This window comes from Akanthomyces muscarius, chromosome 3 (genome assembly GCF_028009165.1).
Source record: "Akanthomyces muscarius strain Ve6 chromosome 3, whole genome shotgun sequence".
Taxonomy (NCBI): Eukaryota; Fungi; Ascomycota; class Sordariomycetes; order Hypocreales; family Cordycipitaceae; genus Akanthomyces; species Akanthomyces muscarius.
Genome location: NC_079243.1, coordinates 2,821,833 through 2,846,946, shown reverse-complemented (window position 1 = coordinate 2,846,946; position 25,114 = coordinate 2,821,833). Strand labels below are relative to the sequence as shown.

The 25,114-nt window shown below is 53.2% G+C and overlaps 6 protein-coding genes across 6 annotated transcripts; 3 read left to right on the top strand and 3 right to left on the bottom strand.

Moving 5' to 3' along the window:
* Positions 1-2,194: 2,194 nt before the first annotated feature.
* LMH87_002286 (uncharacterized protein) lies at positions 2,195-2,537 on the bottom strand (the record flags this gene model as incomplete). Its single annotated transcript, XM_056193713.1, has 2 exons — positions 2,195-2,311; positions 2,409-2,537. The coding sequence occupies 2 exons, from the start codon at positions 2,535-2,537 to the stop codon at positions 2,195-2,197; spliced, it is 246 nt and encodes an 81-aa protein (XP_056050721.1).
* Positions 2,538-6,698: 4,161 nt separating this feature from the next.
* On the top strand, positions 6,699-7,599 carry LMH87_002285 (uncharacterized protein; the record flags this gene model as incomplete). The annotated part of the gene is made up of 3 exons (XM_056193712.1): positions 6,699-6,757; positions 7,373-7,442; positions 7,519-7,599. The coding sequence occupies 3 exons, from the start codon at positions 6,699-6,701 to the stop codon at positions 7,597-7,599; spliced, it is 210 nt and encodes a 69-aa protein (XP_056050720.1).
* A 4,755-nt stretch (positions 7,600-12,354) lies between these two features.
* LMH87_002284 (uncharacterized protein) lies at positions 12,355-14,818 on the bottom strand (the record flags this gene model as incomplete). Its single annotated transcript, XM_056193711.1, has 6 exons — positions 12,355-12,431; positions 12,498-12,637; positions 12,698-14,163; positions 14,218-14,480; positions 14,550-14,733; positions 14,795-14,818. 6 exons carry the CDS (start codon positions 14,816-14,818, stop codon positions 12,355-12,357), a joined length of 2,154 nt encoding a protein of 717 aa, XP_056050719.1.
* Positions 14,819-16,094: 1,276 nt separating this feature from the next.
* LMH87_002283 (uncharacterized protein) lies at positions 16,095-16,425 on the top strand (the record flags this gene model as incomplete). The annotated part of the gene is made up of 2 exons (XM_056193710.1): positions 16,095-16,165; positions 16,224-16,425. The coding sequence occupies 2 exons, from the start codon at positions 16,095-16,097 to the stop codon at positions 16,423-16,425; spliced, it is 273 nt and encodes a 90-aa protein (XP_056050718.1).
* Positions 16,426-19,711: 3,286 nt separating this feature from the next.
* On the top strand, positions 19,712-20,731 carry LMH87_002282 (uncharacterized protein; the record flags this gene model as incomplete). Its single annotated transcript, XM_056193708.1, has 2 exons — positions 19,712-19,861; positions 19,919-20,731. The coding sequence occupies 2 exons, from the start codon at positions 19,712-19,714 to the stop codon at positions 20,729-20,731; spliced, it is 963 nt and encodes a 320-aa protein (XP_056050717.1).
* Positions 20,732-20,887: 156 nt separating this feature from the next.
* LMH87_002281 (uncharacterized protein) lies at positions 20,888-24,300 on the bottom strand (the record flags this gene model as incomplete). The annotated part of the gene is made up of 8 exons (XM_056193707.1): positions 20,888-22,239; positions 22,294-22,885; positions 22,939-23,007; positions 23,058-23,192; positions 23,253-23,348; positions 23,397-23,429; positions 23,484-23,730; positions 23,792-24,300. 8 exons carry the CDS (start codon positions 24,298-24,300, stop codon positions 20,888-20,890), a joined length of 3,033 nt encoding a protein of 1,010 aa, XP_056050716.1.
* Positions 24,301-25,114: the final 814 nt, after the last annotated feature.

The following is a 25,114-nucleotide window of genomic DNA, read 5'->3' as shown; positions in this document are numbered from 1 at the left end:
GCAGGCTGGTTCATGTCATGCAAGCTGTCGCGGACAAGACCCGTCTGCCTTCCCCTGGGCCGTCGGTCGTGGCTCAATCCGTTTCACGCTCAGTGCTCTGCACTATGACTTACCAGCCCTCCTCTCTAGTATCCGAGCCCTATCTTCTTTCATCTTACTAGCATCTCTAGCATTCACCCTAGCAACGTCGTATAGATCATGTGGCCTCGGGCTGCTTTGCAGATTGAGAGGGTAGCATGGAAGGCACGGATGTGCCCACATTCTGCTCGCTGTAATTAATATGGAGTACTGTGCGGAGGCGGTTGGGCGGCCCATCCGCTCGCCAGATCAGAGTAATATCCTCTTGTCGTTTTTACCATATCTATTACTTTTTTCCTTTCTTTTTCCCCTCGCAGGAAAGGCCTCCGTGTGGATATAAGACCCATGATTGCACGCTCTAGGTGCCTTTGACTCCATCAGCGTCTCGGCCATGGCCCAGTCTGATAACGCGGCAGATTGCGGTTTGAAAGTCAAATTACTGGTCATCCGCGAGCTTTCGGGGATGGCTGTAAATGTGGCTTTGTTAGTCTGCGCTGCATAATTGCACCACGCGGCCTGTCTCTCTCTCTCTTGTAGGTGATCGATGCCCGCTTGCGCCAACGTTTTGTCGCTGCGCCGACGTTTTGTCGCTGCGACAAACGGTAATTCTCTTGTTTGGGAAAAAATGTTCAATCGTACTGCGTCTTCTGAACTTTGTGCGTCGCAAGGGGCCCCAGTCATCCCAACCTCATATGCGGGCAGGCATGTTCTTGCTGAAGCCCCTCTGCAACTGCAGGACCCTGGTCCATCCACTTGCCAATCCACAGTGCAGCGGTATGCTGCATATGACATATCTACATCCAGCACAGGTATACTCGGTACACGTCCCCTCAGTTACTATTACCAGTGTCTAGCCTTGCTCGAAAGTTAGGGGTCTGCGCGTTCCGGGGAAAGTTTGCGGCTCGACGTCGTTGTCGGTTATATCTCTAATTAGCAGGTCACACATTACCCACTACATTGTCTGTGATGAATATTCGGAAATAAGGTATATTGATTGCTATTTTGCATCCTATGGCCATTTTTCTTTTGCCGTGTCAACCTGGTCCGCGCAAGTGCGTCGGGCAAGTTCTCAGTACAACATTCAAAAACGTATTGATTTTCCGTGTCTCGCCCTATTATTAGCGAGGCGGGATTGCGAAACTCGCTGCGCGGACAAGGTCTTCCCTTTCTCGGCTTTTCCATACCCCCAATATTGGGCGGTTCCCAAAGACAAAAATCTCTGCTGCTTGCCGAGGCAGCAACAGCGCATCACCGTCGCCCATCCATGCCTGCATCGGGCGACAACCCTGCCTCCTGTTGCGCGCATCTCGATACGCAAAGGCCATGACGGTGGGGGGTGTAACCTGGGCTTTGCCGATGCCCCCGCTCGCCTGCATCTTGCCAACAATGAAGGCCCGTTTACGGGTTTTGGGCAAGAGTCGCGCCACTATCCAGAGATTGGACCTGCGTGGTTGTCGCGGTCCCGGTGCGCATGAATGAAGGCGTGTACATGGTACGATAGCCTCGGCTTTTTGCTCGCTTGCCTCTGCTCGAGTGTTCATCTTTGTCAGCCCAAAAAGACCAGTCCGCTGTCGGCGCTCTGCATCGTGGTTGCCAGGGTCGTCCTAGGTGGCGCATTGCTATTGCATCGCCAGCTGTGCATCTCGATGGAAAGAGAGATCGCCAGTGGCTTCAAGGTTGTCTTTCCGATCGCGGACGCACTGCTTCAGCCGGTCGTTGGTTTTAGCTCGCAGGCAGTTGTATATGGAATAGGTTTCGCTCAGCCGGTGTTGTCGTAGGGTACGGTGTGACCCCTCAGCTTCATAAACGTGAATTGTAGGGCTTTATACATTGTAAAGGCGCCCTACAGCCATCATGGACTAAGCGCCTGCATGCCAGCACCGGTGCTCGTCAACATGCAAGGACGCGTTTGCTGACATTCTGGTGGGTGCGTCAAGTGGTGTCCAGCGACGAAGGAGATGGCTCAAACGTGCTGGATTTAGGGAGTGAAATGCGCAATCGCGCGTTCGTAATAATATTGTTTGTTGTTGGTCCATACGCATTCGAATGGTTCGATGCCGCAGGGCGGACAGGTTGGCCCGTCGCTGATCGCGGGGGCCGACACGGCGTGCGCATGTTACTGAATAAGCACATCCGCGTCGCAGGGGGTCCCGCAGTAGCCACAGCAGCGGCCTGGGATCACCCAAACTTCTTTTCCAGCCAAGGCGCAGGTTGGACATCTGGTACCGGGAATCTGTGGCACGCGAGTGGATGGTCAGTGGAAGAATTCAAGGCAGGCGCATGACGGCGCATGCTGCATATGCGGGTCAAATCGCTGAGCTGTAACTCACCTTTGGTCCTAGAGCCAGCAGTCCATCTATATCAAATGTTTCGGGCGTCGCAGCATCATAGCGCGGCTCACTCTTCTCTTCCCAGTCAGGGCAAGGCAAGGCCCTAGCAACTTGGCGGGGCGGAACCATTGTACGTGTGATGTCAGAGCAGTGAAGAGGGCTGTTTGAGCCAAGGGCAGCAGAAATGGCAGCAGAAAAGTACCAGTGACGAGACAGCTGGAGGATGAGGAAGAGGGAGCGATCAAGAGTTAATAAGATCGAGAAAGGCAGAATTGCAAGATGTTGAGGCAAGTTGTCGATGCTAGGCTGGTGGTTCCTACATGCTAAGGGAGTGGGGGCCGTTGCCATTTATGGTTTTGCGAATTGCGACTAAAAGCAAAAAAAAAAAAAAGGGCAAAAAAAAAGGACGTGACAAGCCAGCCAGAAAACAGGGACGGCTTAGGATTGGTACACGGCCTCTCGGGTCGTTAAGCGCGGTGGAACCCAGGCTCCTGGGAAGGTGTGTGACGGGAATGGACGACCCAAGACCTTGGGACTGGGTGGACTGCCCGTGGTATCTGACGATCGGGAGCCAAGCGGGCGGCGGTCGAGGTCTCGGGGCGGTTCTGCGAGCGGAGCCATGTGTCTGGAGCAGACGTGTCATCTCACCTGTGAGACTCTGTCGGATATTCGCTAGTACTCATTACACTGTGTACCTGGGTACTGCAAGTATATACGAGGGCAAAAGGCGGCGAGCCGGCGATTGTTGGCTGCTCAAGCGATACAAATGTTACACTACGATGAGATTGTATCCGGTAAATTAGATCTGTACCCCTCGATCGGGTTGTACATCTTGGTGTGTCGCACGCCCAGAATCGCTGGGAGTGGCCATGCTTGCGAATCCGGAATCGGTTGCGAGCCACTTGTGCAGCACCGCCTGTTACGCAGATCTATTTACGAAGTATAACGAGAGACCTTGGCCCTAGAATCCGGTGCTGGGGCATGGTTGCATGCACCCCATGCAGCAGTCACACACAAAACCTCAAACCGACTATAAGCTGCAGATTGGTAACATTTACAACCAAATTCGAATAAGAGAGCAGAGAGGAAACACGAGACACAGCTGGGGATGCGAGGCCTGTTGTGGAAAGAGAGTGTAACCAGTCGCGATGATTACTAGGTTAAGCCATCCCGTCACGGAACGCTGGTGCTGTCCCGATCGGTGTGTCTGCGGAAACGCAATGGGCCCATTTCCCGTCGTGATGAAGCTGGAAAATCAACCAGGAGCGGCAAAAAAGAAACGAAGACAACAAAAATTGGAGCGAATTTGCAACAAAGAGCCAGTTGGTTGAAAAATAAAGGAAGAAGACGACAAGGGGAGGACGCCAACAGGTGGATAACACGACCAAGTGCAGGGAAAAGACAACTCTCCAGCTGCAAGCCGCAAAGCCTCAAAAGCCACCACGCAGGAGAGAGAAACCGGATGCCCCATAGTAGCTCGTCTCTTGCACCTGGGCGAGCCCGGATTACTGGGCTGCCGGGACATTGGCAGGCAGCACTAACACTAGCTCGGGGGGGGGGGGGGGGGGGGGGAGGGGTTGCCCACCCCCCTGTCCAGTGTAAGTGCGGAAACAAGCACGGCGAGTACAGATTAGAGGAAACGAAAAAAGCCCCAATGCGAGACATTTGAAACAGTATGAATGTAAAGTAAAAATAACACAAAGCAAGATAAATGTGGGATTGTGCGGTCAATCAACATGTCCAAGTCACAGCTGAGCTGAGAGGGGGGTATCTGTGCATGGGATGGCTTGGGTTTACTGGCTTGGCTCGTAAGCTTGAGCAATTCCGCAACGAAGGGAAGTTGTCGCCGTGTGACGACAATGACAAATTGCAGCGTCTTGTCGGTCTTACATGGTATGATGGTAGTCGCCGCCAGTGGATGGGGCACGAATTTCAGTGGCTTCGTTTGCGCCGATCTCTGACAATTTTTATCATCATTGACGTCTCATGTAGCACAGACTAGCTCTACTGGCACTCGGTTAATAAAATAAATAAAAAAATAAAAAATGAAAAGAAGCTGCGAGAAGTATTCTGCGGCGTATTTGGTTGACCATGTTTCTCGCAACTTTGCCTCGCAAGAGCGGCATCCCTAACCTAGCATCATGTTTTGTGTCGCATACGCATGGTCAACATTACACACATACTGACGGTGCATACGCGCGACGCGGCGCCAAAATTGATGACCGAATAATTACGGAAGGAAAACTACTGGTTGTTCTGAGTGACGCTAGACAAGCACACGTCTTGCCGGCGACAAAGGGATTCGTCTCGTCATTTTTTACCACAGGTCCTGCAATAAGGTCGGGCTCCAGTGCAAGTACTCCTCTCGCCACCATTATTAGTCCAATGACTATAGCCCCGCGTAGTTAAAAGCAGCCTGGAGAACTAGACTACGCCTGTGTTTGGACGCTGTCACTTGACTACCTCCCGGCAGTGAGGACTGTGTGGCCATGAGCATGACCATGTCAACATCGATCCTCTTTTGACTCGCAACTCTGCCGTGGTCAGAGTCAATACTGTTTGTTAGCAGACTCGACTCGGCACCTTCTGCAGTCTCAGCTGCGTCTTGGTGGCTGCCATTTCTCAGCGCACCCCGAGGTCAGCCCACAAGTGAGCCCAATGTTGTGTGTTTGTCTTTTGTGGCGGCACATTACACTTTCGGCAAGGCCTTTTGCCCACGTGCAACAAACAACTCCCCTTTATCGCCGTGTCGCGTCGTGGTGCACTGATCACAGCTGGCAGCGAGGAAAGCGAGCTGATGCACGGAACGCCACCACCGACTTCTGCACTCACGGTACCGTGGCTCTGGGTTGCCCTGCCGGGCATTTTGCTAGTTAGCCCCGTCCACGGACCAGCGTGAGAAGACGTCAGTCGAGGTGTCAGATCCCAGCAGCGGGGCGGTCTTGGAGCATCGATTGGGTGTCAAAGCCCCAACCGAATGCTCGGGAAAGCAGCTGCAAGTCGCAACGGAGGCAACGGCAGGGGTTGTGTGGCTCTGCACCGGGACCACCCTTTTCTACCTTTATTAGCGTCCCTTTTCTCAGCACATATGGTTGTATGGATGTGACCTTGGTTTGCGACATCCGCCGTGATGTAGCCACCGTGCCACCGTGCCACCCTAGAGCTAATGCAATGCGGGTTAGACCGTAGCTGACGGTATGATCGTAAGAGGTAGCAGAAACGCGCTACGTATAAGCTTGCAAGTAGAGTATCAGCAGCATAGACGAGGCGTAGATTGATACCACCTGCTGGTAAGAGGGACGGCTCGCACGGCCTCGATTTGCTATTGCTGTGGGCGGATGCAGACTTGCACGGAGTTGAGGTGCTCCCTGTTGAGTCGTAATACAGTTTGATGCTCATGATTTTTTTTTGGTGGGTTTTTAAAAAAAAAAAAAAAAAAAAATTCAAAATTTATTCGGAATTGAATACCATCATGTTTACGATGTTTGAAACAAAACTTCCAAAGCCATTGGGCTGTTGATCAGCAGCTAATAATGTACCAGGAACATCAAGGTCGGAGTTAATCAGCCACTAACAGCCATCAGACTACCAACTCCGTCGCCAGCGCCGCAGTGGCTGAAGGCCAGCCACTTCGAGTGGCTCACACTGTTACACACTAGCACCTCCAGCTTTACCTACCACCAGCTGCATCCAATATCCATCCCGATCAATCTGCATACTTGCGCATCCCAGCTCATATGCCGCTGCTGTAATCTTACGGCCCGGCCATAGTTACCGGCTAGCCTTTGCCACATTGCTCCCCAGCTGATAATATTACAGGTCGTCAGCCCGCCACGTCAGATGCCTCAACTTGAATGCCAACGCGCAAACGGGCCATCATCAACACCGCTTGGATATCCCTTGAAACAGTACTTTACAAATTCTAATTCTGCATAACGGCCGATTCGCAGCGTTTGATTGATGAGATTATCAAAATATGCAAATTGAGTTGCTGGAATGCTACCAGCATCCCTCGCCAAACCAACACTAACGGCCCAGACACAGACCCTCGCACCTATGTTGTTCATGGGCAGGCAAGCAGGGACAAGCATGAGTGTCTCACAACAACTTCCGACCCTTTCCAAGTCTCTGATGTGCACACATGCCCGATCGACAACCGATCACCGCCAGATCCGTGCAACATCCCGACGTCGCACAAGATCACGTCGTACCGACTCTTTGGTGGCGCGTAAGATTTTCTGCTCAACCTGCTTTTTGCACCTCATCCTACTCCCAATCGCTTGTTGATCGATGCTCGGTGGCGAATTATCAGACGCAGGGACTAGTTTGCCGCAAAATTTCGGATGCCGGTACGAAGTACTATTGGTTCTTTTGTGTTGCGTGCTACGATGTGTACCCAACACGTTATTATCTAGCGCGCGCCATCTGCGCGGGCCGACTTGCTTCTAGTTGTTCTCGGATGCTCGCTGCTTGCTGCTTGCCTCTTGTTGCACTGTGGCAGCGAGTCGTTTCGCCTTCACAGCAACGCAGCGATCAATGTTGGGGCTTCATCGAGACGTGGACAGAACCCAAAGCCCGAACAATTTTCCGGTTGCTGCGGCCGCCAACGTTATTCGAGAGTGGCTGCCTCACTGCGCTGTATTAGGTCTACATACTGACCTTTTTTTTTTTCAGCTCGTGGAGGCAATTCTGTTCATAATTTACTAAAGCCAAGGTCTAACACTCTGTCCAATAGCCGTCGCGCAACCACGCACAACGCCCACGCCACCGCAAAGGCTACAAAACAACAAGGATTAGAAATAATTACTGATACCCTGTCGATTCAAATACAGTGTTTCTCTTCAGCTTCCCACCAGCCGCACGGCCGCCTAGTCTCGCGTTTTATGCACACTGATCAATCAGCGAATACGTCTCACTAGTGGGAAACTAGCACCCAGTCCCAGTCAATAGTCAACAGTCAACAGCCTCGATGGAGGTGAAAATCATCCCTGGCGAGAGTATATTCGTACTCCCCGCTTGCCATTGCTAAACCATGTACGTCGAGAAGAGAGCCCCACGTCCCGATCTAGCCCCGACGTTACCGGCCAAACAAGCTGTTGACCTGCTGCAGGTAAAGAGACGAGAGAGAATATGCTCCACGGCACTATCGCACACCAGCATGCAAAAGCTGCCTCGAACTACTGGCACCTAGATGCCAAGCCAAGCTCCAACGCTCATGCTAACCCATGTCACTACCACCTTTTGGATGGAAATGAAAAATTATGCGCCTGGTGAATCAAATTCCTACTCAGCAGCTACTTCGACTTAATTTGACTCAGGGTATTCGACAACGCGCGCAACAAGCGAAACCAAACAACCACTAAGCGCAAACCGCGGGCCGTTTTGGTTGTGGAATTGGCGTCTTGAAATTTATTGGATTGGCGAGTTATTACAGTGACAACACATTCTAATCGTGTCTACCACCTCAGACCCTGGCAGCCCTTAGCCGATGTTGGTCTTGCTGCCACCTTCAAACGCCCCTGGGCATTTCTGACTACTACTACCGAAACTATTCGGCTGAACGCCCCAGGCGGAATTACTTCAACATCGGCCGAATGTAGGGGTATCACCGCCCCGGCCCTGTATTTTCGTTGGCATTGAGCACACGGTGGATAGCACTATTCAAGCTAAGCGGTAGTGGGAGTTTGGCAGGAACTGGATACAGTACGCTTATCGGCGATGACAGCACTCTTCTCTTACACACGTGCCATGAATATTTTCACGATTACTCATCTTGGCCCCGCGGGAGTTCATATCCAAGTCCGGGAAGATTTCGGCTGCATGCTGCGTGTTTCTGCTCTTCTTTAGGCGTTGTATGTGCATACTACAGCGTTCTAGCTGCCGGTATCGCGTTCGAGCATTCCGAAGTGCGACGCGATCTGAAGAGCCAGATAACTACTCCTGGCGGTACGAAGTCGGCTGTGGCTCTCAAAGATAGGGCCACGAAATATTCAACGCAGGTGCGAGTAAGTACATTCTCTTCCCCACCGATCGCTTCCCTCGTGATGAGAGCAACGGGAGCCACCCGCCTAGCCAAACTGGTTGACTGGCATCATGTTATCTGCTAGCGTCCCTTGCTTCGCCTAGCGGTGGCCCAGCTCCGTGTCGTCGGTTCTTGTCAGATCTGCGGGCGCCGTAGAGCCGGTCCACCACACCTGGTCCATGGGTGGAACTGCGTCGGCCAGCCCCTGACCCTGCAGTGTTGAGTGTCGCCCTGTGGTCGCCGTGGTGCTCAAGTGCTCTCTGTGCAACCAGAATGAACACGCAGGACGCGCCAGTCTCATAGCGCTCGTGGCGATCGAGAAGGGCGGTGAGGCCATGTTCACCCGAAGCACCTCTGATTTGCATTACTCCGTCCTGCACGCAGTCCAATGAAGAGCATGGCCTCAACTCTCTCAAACTCACCCCGCGTCGCTGTGGTTGGATGGGCGTAGGCCCAAACGTGGCTTGCAATACTACACAATAACGGGCGAAGGTAACGAGCGATCGGGTCGGCCGAGCTTCAGGACCACTTTCCCCTGCTCACCCTACGAACCCCTTTTCTCTACGGACAGCATACATGTGAAATGAAGCTGTCACAGCAAGTGGCCGATGGGTCAGACCAGCGGGCCTAGATTTTCCAGCCACCCAAATCTTGCTCAATGTATCCGTACACTGCAGATAATCGGGCTATACAGATCTCATCTTGCGCAGGAGGCAGTGTCACATCGCGCAAGAGGCGAACCTGGCGGGCTGTTGCAGTGGCGCCGCCACATATTGGTCTGAACCGTGTTCGCGGCCATGGCATACAAGAGAACAGGCGCATCAATTCAACTCTCACACGCCCGGCTTTGTAGACTGTCGTACTGTTTACAGCTGCTGGGGCGATGCGGGACGATGTCGCTCTTGCAGTGGCACCACAAGGCGAAGCTTCTCGCAAGCATATACCTTCTCGATCATCACGGGTGGCAACAACACGCACACGTACACACCGACGGCAGCAAATCGTCCAAATTACATGTGGGACGGTAAATTAACTGCAAACTTTAGCCTGTTGTAAATTTCAAGCTGCGCGGGAACATGTTCTACTACGCACCTGCCCAATAGCATGCAAACATTTAATCTGCATCTGCATCTACCAGCAAAGTACATGTATCCTTACCGCGGGGAGAAATGTGTTCGGTCTTGTCTCGCCCTACCAGCCAGTGCGGTATGTGTGTCACCTATCCAGGCTAGCGAGACACACCGCCCAAAAGATTCCGCAGCTGGCAGCGGCGCTCAGCAGTCACACAGTCCACACAAGAATTGCCACTCACACTGGAATCCGATGCATCGCAATCTAGTGTTGATAGTGCAGTATCTATCACATCCACTACCGGTGACTCGGAGATGTAGGGTTTCATCCAAGGTGCAGTAATCATAACAACTGACATCCGCGATCTTGGCTCAGCGGATAGGTCATTTGCAACCTAAACCAGCAAGAAGCAAAGAAGGTATGTCCTACTGCCTAGAGCATGTAAACTAATTTTAGAAAGCTACGAGGTTCGGACGAAGGCGGGCCACTGAACAAGATGGCGCGCTGGGCCAAAAAAAAAAAAAAAAAAAAAAAAAAGGAAATATTCCTACAAAAAAGAATGGAACACGTACGGCTTTGATCACATGGCTAGGGGCTACATTTACTCGTAATTTCCTCATCTAGAAGAAGCGCTACGAGCCGGAAAGAAGCAAGTTTGCGAATTTCAGGCAATGCACCAATGGTGACGTCTTTTAAAAAACACAGCTTGGTGTCTCAGCGGTCCCCGTCACTACTACCAGTAGCTTGACGCCAAAGAGGACTCAGCTTGCCGGACTTCTTTCCGCCAAAGTGAGGCTGAACACTGGCAAGCTCAACGTCTGCTACGCTTTGGCATCTCAAGTTGCTGTTTTCTCATGCTGGCGGCGCCGAGATCGCAGTTGATCGTCCTGAGACGATTCAACCCAGCAGAGACGCAACAAAAGCGCCGCCCGACTTGAGCGTTACGGAAGCAGAGAAGCCGAAAAGGGGACGTGAAACAGCGCTGAACAAGATCAAGAACAGAAAAAGCAAACCTTGCGACTATAGAGAGGAGAACCCCTTGATATCTGAATTCGTAGAGGGGAAAGGGGACTCACCATGTATATTAAAAACAGTCGAGCGTGGCAATAGGCCCCTTGACCCCCAGCAGCTGAGTGGTTGCGCTACGGAGAAAAGAATCAGAGACAGCGGAATGCACGCAGTTTGCGCTGGACTCGGATAAGGGGAAAAGCAAAAAATACAAGGAACCAAATGCCCGTCCCGATAGAGAAGGTATATGCATGCAGGAGGAGCTTGCCCAGAAGGAAGAAAAGAGAGAAGGGAGAAAAAAGCAACATGCCTGTTCTTTTCATCTTTATTGTGTGGCCGAACTGATCCCTGCTCCCGGGAACTAACCGGGCTGTTCCCCGAAGCGATGTCAAGCTTTGGCTTGAAAATGTTGCATGACCTTTTCATCTTGTCGTGTGTTTTTTTCTTTCTCCCCTTTATTTTTTCTTTTTCAATACTTCAGACTGAGGGGTGCAGACTGAGAGGAGGGGGGGGGATGTTCAGCCCCAGGAGAGGAGAGCGGGTGTTGCTTTTGACTGATGCTACGGCACGGCCCTTGATTTCCCGGGAAACTGGTTCGCATTTGCTTTTTGCCACTACTACTTCCTCTTTTAGCCTTTGCACTACGCAAGAATATCACGTACTGGTGGTAGTCGTATGAAAAGAACCTTGATTGTGTAGAGACGTGGGTAGTGGGAGCCATTGAGCGTGCTGGCTCTTATCAAAGCTGCATTTACACTTTTCAAGAGGCCATTTCACGGGATTGAAGGCTGGCTGAAAGGGACAGGAGATGGGGGGACAGGAGATGGGGCGAGATCGGCCGGCTTCTACTTGTCCTTCACATGACCGGTGTGCTTTTGATGGTCTTGTACCAAACGTGTTGTCGACGCAACCAGTACTCGTCCCGAGTACGCGGGACGCGCAAGAAAACACACCTCAGCGGCGAGAGAAGTAGGCGCATGGGGATGGGAGTGACCAGAACTCGGGTCAGGTGAAGGGGTGTATCGATAGGTTGGGTCCGCGTCAAAGAGGCCAGCCCGGGCTGCGGAAAGCGAGACGCGGAGAAAAGAGAGAAAGCATAGAGTTGGTAGTGAGACGAGAAGATCGGCAATTGAAAGAGACAAGAACAGATATGCTCTTTTGCCATCGATACGAGATGTTTGTCGTTCGTGGCGCAGGTGGACTGACTTCACAAACTCGGCCCAATTTCTCCTCTGCGTGGCGTCTGGGCTTCCAAGGCACGAGACCGGATCATCCAGCAAAGCCGTTTTAGAGTTTTCGCTTGTCCCATGTGGAAGGATGATCTTCTTTGCTTTTACTCGTGCAGGGAAAGTCGACGCTGATGGAGACTCGTCGTATCTTTTTTTTGGTCCCACGACGAGGTCGATTTCAATAGCCGAGCCGTCACGTGGCGGGTGATCTGCTCGAGGGCGATCGGGGATCCCGCACAGCAGCTGCGAAACGGGGTGGAAAGTAGGAAGGGCGGGTGTGCGGTCATGGACTAGGAAGTCAAGGCTTCCTTGGGCAGGACTTCGGACGCCATCATGGCAAAATACAATTCCAAGTATTCGTCTGCGGCGTTTGCTCTTCGGTGTTTGTCGTCGGCATTTGGCTGATCTGGACGGCTTACACTGAGCGGAATTACTGATGTCAAGGTGGCGGAGCGCTCGTGATGGGTAGACGAATAACAGAAACTTGGTATCCAACTATGAGAGACGACATGGGCGAAAGAAAATACAAAACAGACAAATGTTTGTGGGTTCATGACCCCGTGCGTGCTCCTGTACGCCTACCTAGCCATGCAAATAGTAATAGTACACTGTAGTTCTAACGATAAAGAGCACTCAATCTGTCCTCCGTAGCGCAGTAAACTGCCCAATGCAAGATGGCCGCCAGTACGAGGCCTGTAAGATGCTCTATTCAACCTCTGCTTCGTCGAAGGTTTTTTGCAATCTTGACAAACAGCCTACCTTCGGAGACTGGGCGCCCACCCATGTCCATTAATTTAATGAATCGATAGCCTGGCTGGAGACGATCCAGTCGTATGCATGCCCAGGCCAGTGTTGGCCAGTTGATCACACCAGTGACTCCTACTTCGTCAATTTTGATCCTGTAACACGGTGATTAGTCCGTCATTTGCTTTAGTCATTGGTTGTGCAGATTGACTTACAGCAAGAAGCTCAGCTCCTCCACAACATTGGGAATGTCGCGAAATGTCAGCGTCTCACCCCTTCGGCCAAATGACGGATGATGCGATTTGTAAGCTTGGGTCTTCTTGGCGTGCGTGTCGTCCGTAAGCGTGCTGTCCTTTTTAAAATCGATGAATCTTCCCGTGCGTATCTCAGCCCTGGTAAAAGTCTGCAGTGCAGCCCCGTGGCGTTCGGCGCCGTCCCCATCTCCCCTGGGGGGGATGTGCTGCGCCTTGAAGATGGTCAAGCTCAGATCCATGGTGTGCACAGTGGCTGCTTCGTGCTGCGTCTGGCTCGATGTGTCGGAGCTTCGATATCCAGGTGGCTTGAGAACCCAGCCCTTTTCGTCCGCAAACATGCCATAGTGAAGCATCATGCCGTCGTCGGGATATTGCCAATTCATGGTAACCATCTGCACGCCTTTGCGCCAGAAGTAGGCGGGATTATAATTCGAGCTGTTGAACCTCTTGAGGCCATCTGGATAGCTCCGCATCAAGAAGTTTTTGTTATGCAGAAACATGGCACGATGGTGCTTCTCGTCGAGATGAAAAATATCGTCTTCACCAATGGAGAATATGTGATTGGGTTGTGTTGCTTGCTTGGTGTCGAGGCCCTCGAACTTGACGCCTCTGGTGTAGATTGCGAGATTTCTGAGCTTTTCATGGATCGCTACTTTTGAATTTGAGTCGTGAGGGGGCGTAGCGTGCGTCGCAGAGGTAGACATTGACTTGCCTAGCTTCGCTACGTGGTGTGCCAGCTCGTCATCATGTCCGTACTCAGCCTGTGTGGTAGGCGCAGACAGGGATATTACGGGCTGGGAATGGGTTTCATGGGCTCTCTTGGCCTTGACGAGGATTTTCCCACGCAGCTGCTCGAGGCGCGGTACATGGAGCAGAGGGTCACAACCTTCTTCGGGAACGACGAGGAGCATGTCCTGCCACACTTCCTCCATAATTTTGACCATGGCTTCTTGTTGTTCCAAATCTGCATGCATCTCAAAACTAATGATGATGGGCAGATCGCTGGCCTTGAATGCAGTGTCTCTGATAGCCTCGGCAACCTCACGAAATCCACAGCTGGAGGTCAACCTGGGCCCGTGGCGAACTAGCGGTTCTCCCTTGGCTATAAGGCTGCGGCCTCTCGTGACAGGGGTTTGTGGCAGATGCAGCCGGTCTTTTTTGTCTGCGGTAGACGGAAATGCGTGTAGGCTCGATTTTGGGGAATCTTCGACTAAAGTCGCGCTGTTGCAGCTTACGCTTCTCGAGTGCGAGGCGCTTCCGAGATATTTTCTCGTGTTTTCGCGAAACTCGTCGTAGGCATGCGTCAAGGAGGAAGCTGATGCATGCCGGTCATGATGAATGGCGGGAGACTTGGAGCTTGACCTTGGTGTTGCTGATTCGCCGCTCCAGACATCAATCTCTATGCAGCGGCCTCCCTTGAGCAGAACCTTTCAAGACAGGTTGTCAGTAAAGCTCGCTGCGCGGCGGTTTGCTCAACTCACATTTTTGTATGCCTGAGGCGAGCTCTTGGACAATACCTGATGTCCTTCAAGATAGGTATTGTGGCTGCTACTTATGAAGTAGTCCGTCAATGGCCTTGTAACATCCTTTTCGGGTAACGGCGCAACAGCGTCCCATGAGTAGCTCAAATACCACGTCGCTTGAAAGTCGCCAACTGTATAACCCTTGTCTTGCAATAAGATTGTGCTCTCTCCCTGAGTTTGGCGCAGGAATTGTTCAAACTTGCGCTTGGACAAGATTTTGTCTTTGCCTCGTAGCTCATGGTAAATGTCGTTCAGAACGCTAGTAATATCAGCGGGTAGATGGACCGTACCAGTGCGACTGTCGGCTGGGAACTGGCCCTCCAATGGAGGTGCTCCTGGCGAGGCGAATGCTGTAAATTTTACCATTTTGTGCAATGCGCCGGTCGCTTGGCCATGGGTATTGCCAAAAATTGACATGGTTCGCATGCGGCCGCGTTTGTCGTGTGGGTGAGAACGGTCGGACTTGCGACGTGGCTAAGGAAGCTTGGTCAGTGGCTTTCAAGTAGGAGTCGTAGGTAGGACGAAATGCTCGTACCCATAGGCCACAAGAGAGCGACATGGTGGCCTTGTACGGCCGTCAAGCCGCTTCTTGCAGATAAGAGCCTTGGGCGAGTCGTCGCAGGCAGGACAGTGACGCAGGTCAGCGGTAGTGGCAGCGCAGCCTCGACGAGAAGGGGTACAGGAAGCAAGACATGCAGCTTGCAGGCAGCCCTCGCAGTGCGTGGGCAGGACAGCAATGCAGAAGCGGTCTGGTGTTGCGCGAAGATGCAAAGTGAGAGGATGCTCACTCGCGACTAAAACTGGGCGTCATTGTAATTTGTAAGGCGAGCGGCCCTGGATGGATACGGGCACGCTTCGCAAGGCTGATGAGGCTGCGGACCAAGCAACGGGACGGCTCTTCCCACTGATAGGCGTGGGCAGTGGGGGCGCAAGGGCGGTGCTGACCACAGAAAAGTTCAGCTCTGAGTCGTGAGCCGCGGTAGCGTTCAATATTGTGGATGGAACCGGCTGACGAGGCTTGGACCGTCTGGCGGGCGATGGAATTGGTGATTGGATGATGGAGAGTGAGGCGGTTGGGATGGCAGCAGTCCGGGGCGAAGCGATGCGGCCAGCAACCTGTCCAAGTTGATGCAGGTCGGCACTTGGCAATACGACATGGCAGACGATAGCGCCGAGAAAGCCATCACTGCACGGAATTGGATACCGAAATACCAGTAACCAGCAGCCCAGTAATTTGTTTACTGGGTATAAGGTAATTACCGTACTTATTACTGAGTACAGCGAGCACAGCCCCGTACCTAGGTAGGTAACGCCCTATGGCGCCCTACGACGCAGACAAAGTCAGCGCTGTAATTTACAGTGGCCAGGCCCCTGTACTGCCCAACTGCCCTAGCACATCCCTGCTGCCACCTTTGGCTTCGCCCCGTTTCACCTGCAGCAGCGTCGTGGCGGAGGCACAGCAGCTCAACCTTGGTCCAGAAACGGTAATAAGAATCAATCGTGCATGCTTTGCAGCCCTGCCGTCGCGCGGTGACTGTGGTTATTGACAACCGTCGGTCAACATCAATTTTGGCAGCCATTTGGCCCTCTTTTGCATGCCCACATCTAGGAAATAGGTATAATTGAACCTTGCTAGATAAGAGTTGGCTAGTTGCGGCACTGCTGGCGAGTTACATGGCACCAGGCACAATGAACCACTGCTAATTTAGCGTCTACTGTGACTGAGATCGCATCGCCACCCCCTCCACATACCTGTGCTTGCATCAAACCAAGTCGTAATTCATCGATACCATCAGTCCATCACTGAAGCACAGCAGAAAGGCCATCCTCCCAGAATGCCCACAGAAGCTGAAAACAAGGTCAAATCTTGGGGCTTCACCCACGTCTTTACCTGGACTGATGGCCCGTAAGTACCAACCATCTGCTCCCTCCTCATCAGCTAACCTAGAGTCGCGTACTGCCAGAAACGCTCATTATCCGCCACACACCCATGCTGGGCTTACCACTCATCTCATTACCAACGGAGATATGACCCTGTGGTACCCGGACGATCCATCACCCGAAAAGATTACCTTTGGCGTCGGTGCGCGCGTGGACGTGGACGCTGGCCGAGTACACCAAGTGCAAATTGGCAGTCGCGGATGTACCTACGTCATCGGAGAATAGCACCGCAACACCGGCGGAGCAGGTATCAACACACCGAAACGGAAACCAGCTTCGAATCAAGGATATCAAGCTCGGCGAGCGCGCTGATATGGTGTTGACCGTCGCGTGATCCAGACGCGGGAGAGGCCCTTCATCTGTTTCCGCGGCCCCTACAAAATTCGCCGGCTGACCAATACCCGCTCAATCCGACGCAATAGCACGACGAGATATATTTCCCCCGTCTAGTTGTTCGTCCTGCGGCATTATCGTTATTGCTTATCGTACCACCGGAGCGACGCCGATCGCCGCCCATCATAGCTGTATAAGTCTTATGATAGCATAGCCAATCGCGGGGTCAGGATCGATTTCGACCCCAAACCACCACACCTGGCAATCAAATGGACAATATTGCGATCGATTACACTTCTTCACAAGGACCACTGCCATCCCGTTGGCCGTCAAGATGCTAATAACATATCAGATGTTGAGCATGAACAAACATTCCGTGTCCGCATGCTAGAGTCAATGCTTTGTTTGGGTGGATGGCAAGGGCCGAGAGCTGATTCAAACAAAGACTTGCAAATGCGAGAGTCGTTCTCCCGCATCATCAGAACACTTGGAAGAAATCCATTCCCTGATACAAATTCCTCCTTCGGCAGGGGCAAGGCAGCGCCTGGTGCATCTCAGGCAGTGCTCAACATGGTTGCCGATGATACATTTCAAGGGCAAGAAATACTCATGTCGGACATGTTCGCTGGGTAAGGAAAGACGAGCATGCGGCTCACATACAATGCTGAATCAACCTGTATGCATATGGTATCTATGATTGGCCCAGAACAAGATGTATCAAGTCACGGAATCAGATCATCCGGTCAGCTGGTGTGTCAACATGACAACTTGGTCTAGTTGCGTCTGAACCTTTATCCCTGGATCATCAGCTGAAAAAGACAGACCGACAACAAATTTAGAACATGAGCTATATTCAATCAGAGGCCGAGTCATTAATGTACCCGCCGCGTGCGAATTTGCATGATGTACTTCGACTCAAAGCGTCGACTGGAGCGCAAAACCGCGGCGTCTGGGCGGGGAAATCGCTTGGTAATATTTGGCTCATAGACAGAAAATTATGTCTGAACAAGACTCAAGCCTGAAAAAGTTTAGTTTTCAAGGTGCGCAATCCCATGTGCTGGCTGACGTCGAAGCCTGCGATGAAACGCTGGTCGACCGGATAGGGTCAGCAAGACGCGTTCGACGGGAGGCCGCGTTGAAACCGAACTACCAACGAACTTGCACCATCAGCTCCAGCCAGTTGAAAGCAACGCAGCCCAAGCAGGGCGCTTCAAATAGCCAAGACTACTGCTCGGACGGTTCCGCTCCGCGCTGCTCTCGCATAGGCAATTCTGCAACACTGGGTCCAACACGGGGTAAGGCATGAGAACCTTGAAAACGGCATCGCCATGGCACGCATGGATGCCCCTCAAATTGCCGTTTCGCGGCTTAGCTTGTTTCATGGCTATATCATCGATCATGGCTTTTCCATCGTTTACCTAAATGAACGCATGTTGCCAATTTTCTTCTTCTTGATATACTGGCTGGCTGTTCGGGAGTGTTTCCATCGCCGTTTGTTGAAGCGACCGCGCCAGCCACTGTCGGATCCGATTCTCTGCAAGCCATACATTGTTCTGAGAAAATGGGCAACGCTCACTCCTCTGACGACCTCGGAAACCCATACCGACGCCGGCTCTCCAAGCATCAAGCCACGAGCAAATGGGTGCAAATTGCGGGCGAAAACGACTACAGTGGTGTTCCGACAACGCCACTGAGCGGTGCCTACCACGGGCAGGACGATGCTATCCCAACAGTACCGAAATTTGCATTGCTGCAATCTCAGAGCTTGTCAAGCATGCAATGGACTAAAAATAGCCCTAGCCTCGGCCATGATCTCTCAGCCCCAGCTGGCTGCTACAAAAGTCGACCCAGCCGCCACAGCACGGACGCATTCCACCCACTTCGGAGCGCTCCCGTGTCAGGCAGCGCTCGGGCGGCCAGTTTGGAGGAAAATGAAGGGCTGGGAAATGACGCGGAAAACAAAAGGCTTGACGATCGTTATTTTTCCTCTCCTCCTGCATTAAGCAGCTCTTCGTCGACCGAGTCCTGGCGCACCCTTTCCTCAGACTCGGATACAAGTAGAGAGTTACCGCATTACATCCCATATCGGCGCCGCTCTCTACAGCAAATACCGGGCATTGCCACGCGACCGAAAAAGACCCAATCTGACATCGCAGTCCATCGCACAAATCCGCCAACTTCGCCAGTCTATTACCCATGCTCTCCTTCAGTGCAGGCTGAAACAGATCCGGCCCCTCTTCTCAGCACCCCAGCCCAGCACCGAGGCCTCGATGACCTCGGTAACTCTACTGAGGCGGGATATAGGCAGCTGGGTAGTATAAGATTTGGCTCCCTCCGGATTACGAATGGCTCACCGCTTTCAATGCGGCGAGGTGAAGCGAACATGGATGAGGCGGCGGACCTCGACGGCGACAAGAATGACAGTCAGACCTCGTCGGGCGATGCCGCCAATTCGCATCGTACATTGCCGCCTGAATCTCTCCCTGCAGAAATTCAACATGACTCGAATCTCATAGCGCGCCTCCCTGCTGACTCTTCTGACGCGTTGCCGCGAGAGCCTCGCAACAGCATGCACGTCGGCGAAACTGTTCAAGGGCGTCGGGGCCGAATCTCAGGCGATCATTCACGAATGTCGGTGGAAACGATACGTGCCAGAATACCATCAGTCATTGGCGATGAGCAACTGAAGTTGATAAGGCGACAAAGCACAAGAGTTACAGCGGACGACAGCTCTAGTGTATACTCTGATAATTTCATTCCGGTCATGATTTCGGACGATATTGTCCAGCACAGGCAGGCAAACAACGATAATAGCAATGGGCCGCATCTATCATTTCAGTCCTTTCGGAATCTCATACGGCAAAATCGAGTAAAGAGTTATCTGCAAGCAAACACCAAGTCGGCATTCGTGGAAAAACCCTCGCATCAGAGAACGGCATCCGATCAGGACTCCGCCACCAAGGCGACGGCGCGGAGCCCAAGCAAATCACGTCGGAAATTGGCCAAGAAGCACCCAAGAGCCGCATCGCCAGCAGCACCCTCATCGCCCAGAGGAGAGTCGTGTAATCGCGATGCTACAAAGCCGTTACCTCTGCCGCGGAAATCGTTCAAAGGCCGTAGCGTCGGGCAACAGGGTAAGGGCCATGCCTCTAGCAAGTCAGATGGCCAAGCACATCAAATGCGCTTTCCAGGTCATGAAGAACACTCGGCGCCTCGCGTTACGCGGCGAAAAGAGCACAGTCGCCGCGATCACCCAGAGGGCTACCGAACGATTTACGAGCGTGTGCCCATCTTGCTCGACAGAACAAGCGCAACGCCGCGAGCCCACGTCAGCTTCCAAGGAGATCTTCCCAAGCAAGTGAATGGACCAATTGATATCGAGCAGCTGCGAAGATCCCAGACGGCGGAATTCAAACCGCTTCCTACCCCAAAACCCGAATTACCGCAGAGGAGAAGACCTATTAAAATTCCTGAGCCCGTTCCCGCTGGCTTTGGGAACAGAAGCTCCCACGAGAACTCTATGGAAACGCGAATAAGACAGGACATATACCCGCCCATGCCGTCGCATATTCGCTCACATACGATGCCTCAGGTCGTGCAGCAATACGGGCCCTATCACGATGACGATAACGAGCCACAGTTTTTCTCCCCCACTGATGACAGCCCGTTTGTATCGCCGCTGAGCGATGAGGACGAAGACCTCTGGCCCCTCGCAACGCACGATAATTCTAGCTCAACCGTGAACCGCCCATCGTCCTCCACGCAGGCCCGCGAAGTGTCGCCGATTCGCCATGCAAGGTCCTTGCCCAGCCTCGGCAACAGCCCGGGGCGCTCGCTTCGCACGCCAGCACCCATCAGCACGCACAGTCGCCGCGCGCTAGAGCTGGCGGAGAGATGGCAGGAGCAGCAGCAACTACAGCAGCAACGGCAGCCTGCCAGGGCGTCTTTGGAGCAGCCTAGATTATCGACATTTTACGAGCATGCCCCCTCTCAACGTCCGACGACGGCGGGTGGAACTGATGAATTTGATGGCTCTCCGTTTCTGTTTGTGGAGAGGGACTCCAGTCTCCCCCCAATTGTGTATCGAAACGGAGTGCGTCGGGGCTCCGAGATTTCAACGGCGATGTGGCGGCCGCCGTATCGTGTTTTGCATAGTTACTACTCACCAGCATATAGAAACGCGCCGATTTGGGGATAGATGAGATGCATAAAACTGCATTATTGTGTTAACATTGAAAGAGATACAATCCTGATTATGAGAGACTGATTATGACAAAATAACGGCATCATAGCTTGATAAATATAAAACAAGACGAAAAGAAAAATCCGAAACATGTGCTGATTGGACGTGGAGTTAGAAAGCATCGTCGCGCTTGGTGTATGAGGGGCCGTCGACGAGGTCAACCTTGTTTCTGCTGGTCAAGACTGGCGGGCGGGACACGAGGGACAGCCCAGGGACCTTGGCGCCGTCGCCGTCGAGTGCCCAGACGGAGACGCCGAGCCAGTTCTCCCCGTTGTAGTTGAGAATGCCCTCGGGCACAGGGAACTCGGTTTGCGGGCCGATGTTGCTAATGTACTTGCCGTACTGGAAGCCGTTGACGTAGAGCAACGCGCGATACGTGGGCGTGGTGCCGTTGTCGAAGCGGAAGGCAACGGGGATGTCGTACTCGTCCGCGGGGAGGTCCAGATCAAACTTGGCCGTGTAGTACGTAATGCCCTCCTTTGTGGTGCCGTCAAACGGCGTCGCGGCCTTGGTGAAGGCCTCGAGCGGCGGCGACGGCTGATGGTAGCCGTTGCGCTCGAAGAAGAGGCCGCCCTCGTTGAGCGGGCCGCGGAACTTGTCCTTGTAGTCCTCGCCGCCGAGGTTGCCGGCAATCTTCCAGCCGGTGATGGGCGTGGCGGCGGTGCTGTTGCTGGAGGAGGAGGAGGACTGCAGCTTGTAGTCGAGGATGCCGCGGGGCGCCTTCATGTCGTCGTTGCCGGGCGTCAGGTTCTCGTTGAAGCCGAGGCTGTCCATGACAACGGTCAGGATGTAAGAGGCGTTGGCGTGTAGCTTCGGGAAGCTGTGCGTGACAATGACCGTGTCCCAGTCCTTGTTGCCGTCAAAGGAGCCGATAAAGGTCTGGTTGATCCAGGCGGAGACGGCGTAGGCCTCGCCGCCCGAGGTCGTGAGCACGAGCTGGTCCTCGACGCCGGTCGCGGTGAAGGTGCCCCGGAACAGCATGTTGCCCGTGTTGAAGCCGTAGTCGGAACCGTACAGGGAGACGGGGGTGCGCAGCGGAGTGCCCTTGGGGTTGGTGGTGGTTATGTGGTTGGCCTTGGTCCAGCGGGAGTCGTCGTAGCTGGACTGGATCTCGGGCAGCGAGTCAATGGCGTACCAGTCGAGGGACTTGGGTTCGGGGAGCTTGATGGTGGGGAAGGCGATGGATGGTTTGGAGAGCCAAGTGCCGTCGCTGGTCTTTTTGAAGGATGTGGCTTTGCCGTTGATGGACAGCTTGGACGCGCCGTTGGGAGCGCCGATGATCTCGAGAGGGGTGGTTTGGTTGAAGTCGGCTTGGATGGAGACAGTCCTGCCGTCCACGGAGGCGGAGCGGACCAAGTATCCTCCATTGACTATAATGGTCTCTGGATTCATCACGGAGCTGCCGTACGCGGAGCCGCCCTTGGGAAGCACCGGCACCCAGTAGTTGTATGCACTGTTGCGGTCTGTGCCATGTCAGTGACGGGTTTGCGAAAGATCGGACAGGCCTCGCTACTTACCGAGCATGAATACGGTGAGATCGCCGAAGCGGATGACCTGACGCTCTGGGGTGGGCGTAAACTGGACAATGACGGAGCCGTTTCCCTGCTTGTAGGCCACCTTGCTGCCGTAGCTGTTGTCCACGCCAATCGCATTCTTCAAAGCAAACTCGTGCAGCTCGCCAGCGCCGCCGTACATGATGACGAACGTCTGATTGCCAAACTTTTGCCAGGTCATGATTTCCGCTGTGGAATACAGAAGCGTGTAGTCTCCAACAGAGTAGTCAGTGACGTGGAACTTGGAGTCACGTCCAGACAGGGTCAGCTGGCCGCCAGTCTGTGGGATAGACAGAGTTCCCTCGGAGGTGGGCAGTTTCACGGTATACGACACCGAGTCCCGGCTTTGGTAGTCTGCATGGCGAACAACAAAGTAGTTGCCAGTCTTGTTCGAGAGCATGGGTGTGATGGTAACGTCCTTGCTGTCGCTGTAAACGCCAGTCGTGGGATCGCCTGGTGCGACCTCCAGAATGGATGGAGAAACGCGCATAAACTGCGCCTCCAGCTTCATTTCCGAGTATTTTTCACGGTCAATATAACGGTCTTCTCTGATGCTCTGTGACCGAATTAGTTTAGAGACGTCGGCATGTTTTGGAGAGAGCAACGTACGGCCCCATAGTCGTAAGAGGTGTATCCGTTAGGATGACCCAGATTACCCCAATTGGTGCCTCCAAAGATCTGTTTTCGTTAGATGGCGCTCGGACATTGTAGGGCTAAAATCTGCTTACCATGTAAATGTTGAAAATGTTGACACCAGCAGCAAGGTTGTTCTTGTCAAAGACGCGAGAGAACTCATGGTTCACAAGCTTGTAACATTGGTCAAAGCCGTAGCCGCCGAATGGATCGTAGGATCCGCCTTGGAACTGTAACAAACAACAGGTGAGCCCTCATCCCACCCGATATCCTATCAGGGGCAAACTTACCTCAACGATCGAGAATGGCGTGCTTGGGCTGAGTCGCATGTGTGTCTTGTGCAGGTCACTTGGCAGGTTGCCTGCTGGCCATACGTCGGGGTGACCCTACTGTGCGTTAGTCAACGATTCATGTACCGTAAAAAAAAAACTTACACAGTCGAAGCCAAGGGGATAAGAGTCAAATCCCTGAAATTGGTCAGTCCAAACCCTTTTTCGTTTTTGACGAGGGTTGCGCCGTACGTAAATGTCTACTTCGCCCTCACCAGTGCCCGGCGCACCAGTGCCACCAGGGTACGAATCGTTGTCGATGAGCGGCACCACAATACCGGCTTTGCGGGCCTGATCAATGACGTACTGCATGTACTTTTTATTCGGAAACGGGGATACAGAGGCGCCGCTATACTCATTCTCCGGTTGGAACAGAATGACGGGGCCGCCGTTTGTGATCTGGGCTTTGGCAATTATGGCGCCAATGTTGGCCATGTAGCTGCAGCCGTGTCAGTCCGCAAACGAATCTTGTTGGTTTATGCTGCGCTCGTTCAACCCACTTGTCGGTTGCCGCCAGGTAGTCTGGGGCATCAGTGCGCAAGATGCCCTTGACGCGCTGCAGCCAGCCGGGGTAGCCACCTCCAGAGACCTCGGCGTTGATGTACGGGCCGGGCCTGGCAAGAAGGTAGACTCCCGCCTTAGCAGCAGCGTCGAAGAAGGGCTCGAGTGAAAAGATGCCGTCGGCGCGGAACTCGCCCGGCTTGCCCTCGACCAGGGCCCAGTCCACGTAGAAGGAGACCATGTTGAAGCCCATAGCCTTGATCTTCTGGAAGACATCCAGGTACAGCGACGGGACGGGGAGTCTGAACGGGTGGAATTCACCAGAAAACATCATGGCGCGCTCGCCTCGAATAAAGAGCGACTTGTCATCCCAGGTGATGATGTCTTGAAGCAGTTCTCTCTTGCCAGGCTCATGAACGATGCTGTAGGCTTGGTTGCGGTCACCGAGCGAGAGACTTTGGACCACTGGAACAGCCAGGGCCGCCAACAGGGCATACGATAGTTTCATGACTAGGTGTTGTAGAGCGGTCTCTACTGTCGTATCTACAGCAGATCTCTCAAGATGAGACAGCCCGCGGGGAGAAGAGGCATCGCGCTTCTTTTAAGTCGCTCTCAAGTCCCATTATATCCTTGCTAGCCTACACAGTTACGCTACCTATATCTAGTATTGTTCAAATAGGCAAAGAGCCCGTCTCGGGTTTAACGGCGCGGTGACCCCTGACAATGTTCATATTGGGAAGGTGAGAACACGATTGCCCAGAGAATGAGCATGGTTCTCGGCACCTTGCCCCCAGAGATATGAAATCGTGTCCCTCATGATGCCGAGCACGAGATGACGCGAACTGCCATTAGTGTAGAGCTATCAATAGACGCTTGATACGGAGTCACGATGGGCAAGGTCGTTCTGACAAGAGCTGGCATATTGGACGGAGAAAAGCGCGTCGCGATGAGAGATTGAAGGGTCTTTCTACTATTAATGACGGGGTACATCTGTCGAGTAAATGGTGCGAGAGCGCACGGGACCAGAGCCAATTTGCTGTCATTGGACTACTAGTAAATGTCATGCTGTGCTCGTTGTCGGCGGCGTGCCCGCGCTGCCATGCACTTAAGGGAGGAACGCGTTCAGTGTTAGCGTCGTCCCTGTAGCGTGGGGAAAAAGAAGTGATGCAGGTCCGGTGCTCATTTTGGCCTGCATGTAGCGTTACATTCGGCGCAATACGACCATAAATTGCGCTCGGGACTGGACATCCTGATCAGGTTCCTGCGTGTGCTCATTACCGGGCAAGCCACGAACGCGCCGTAAGTCGCGTGCTTTTCGGTGG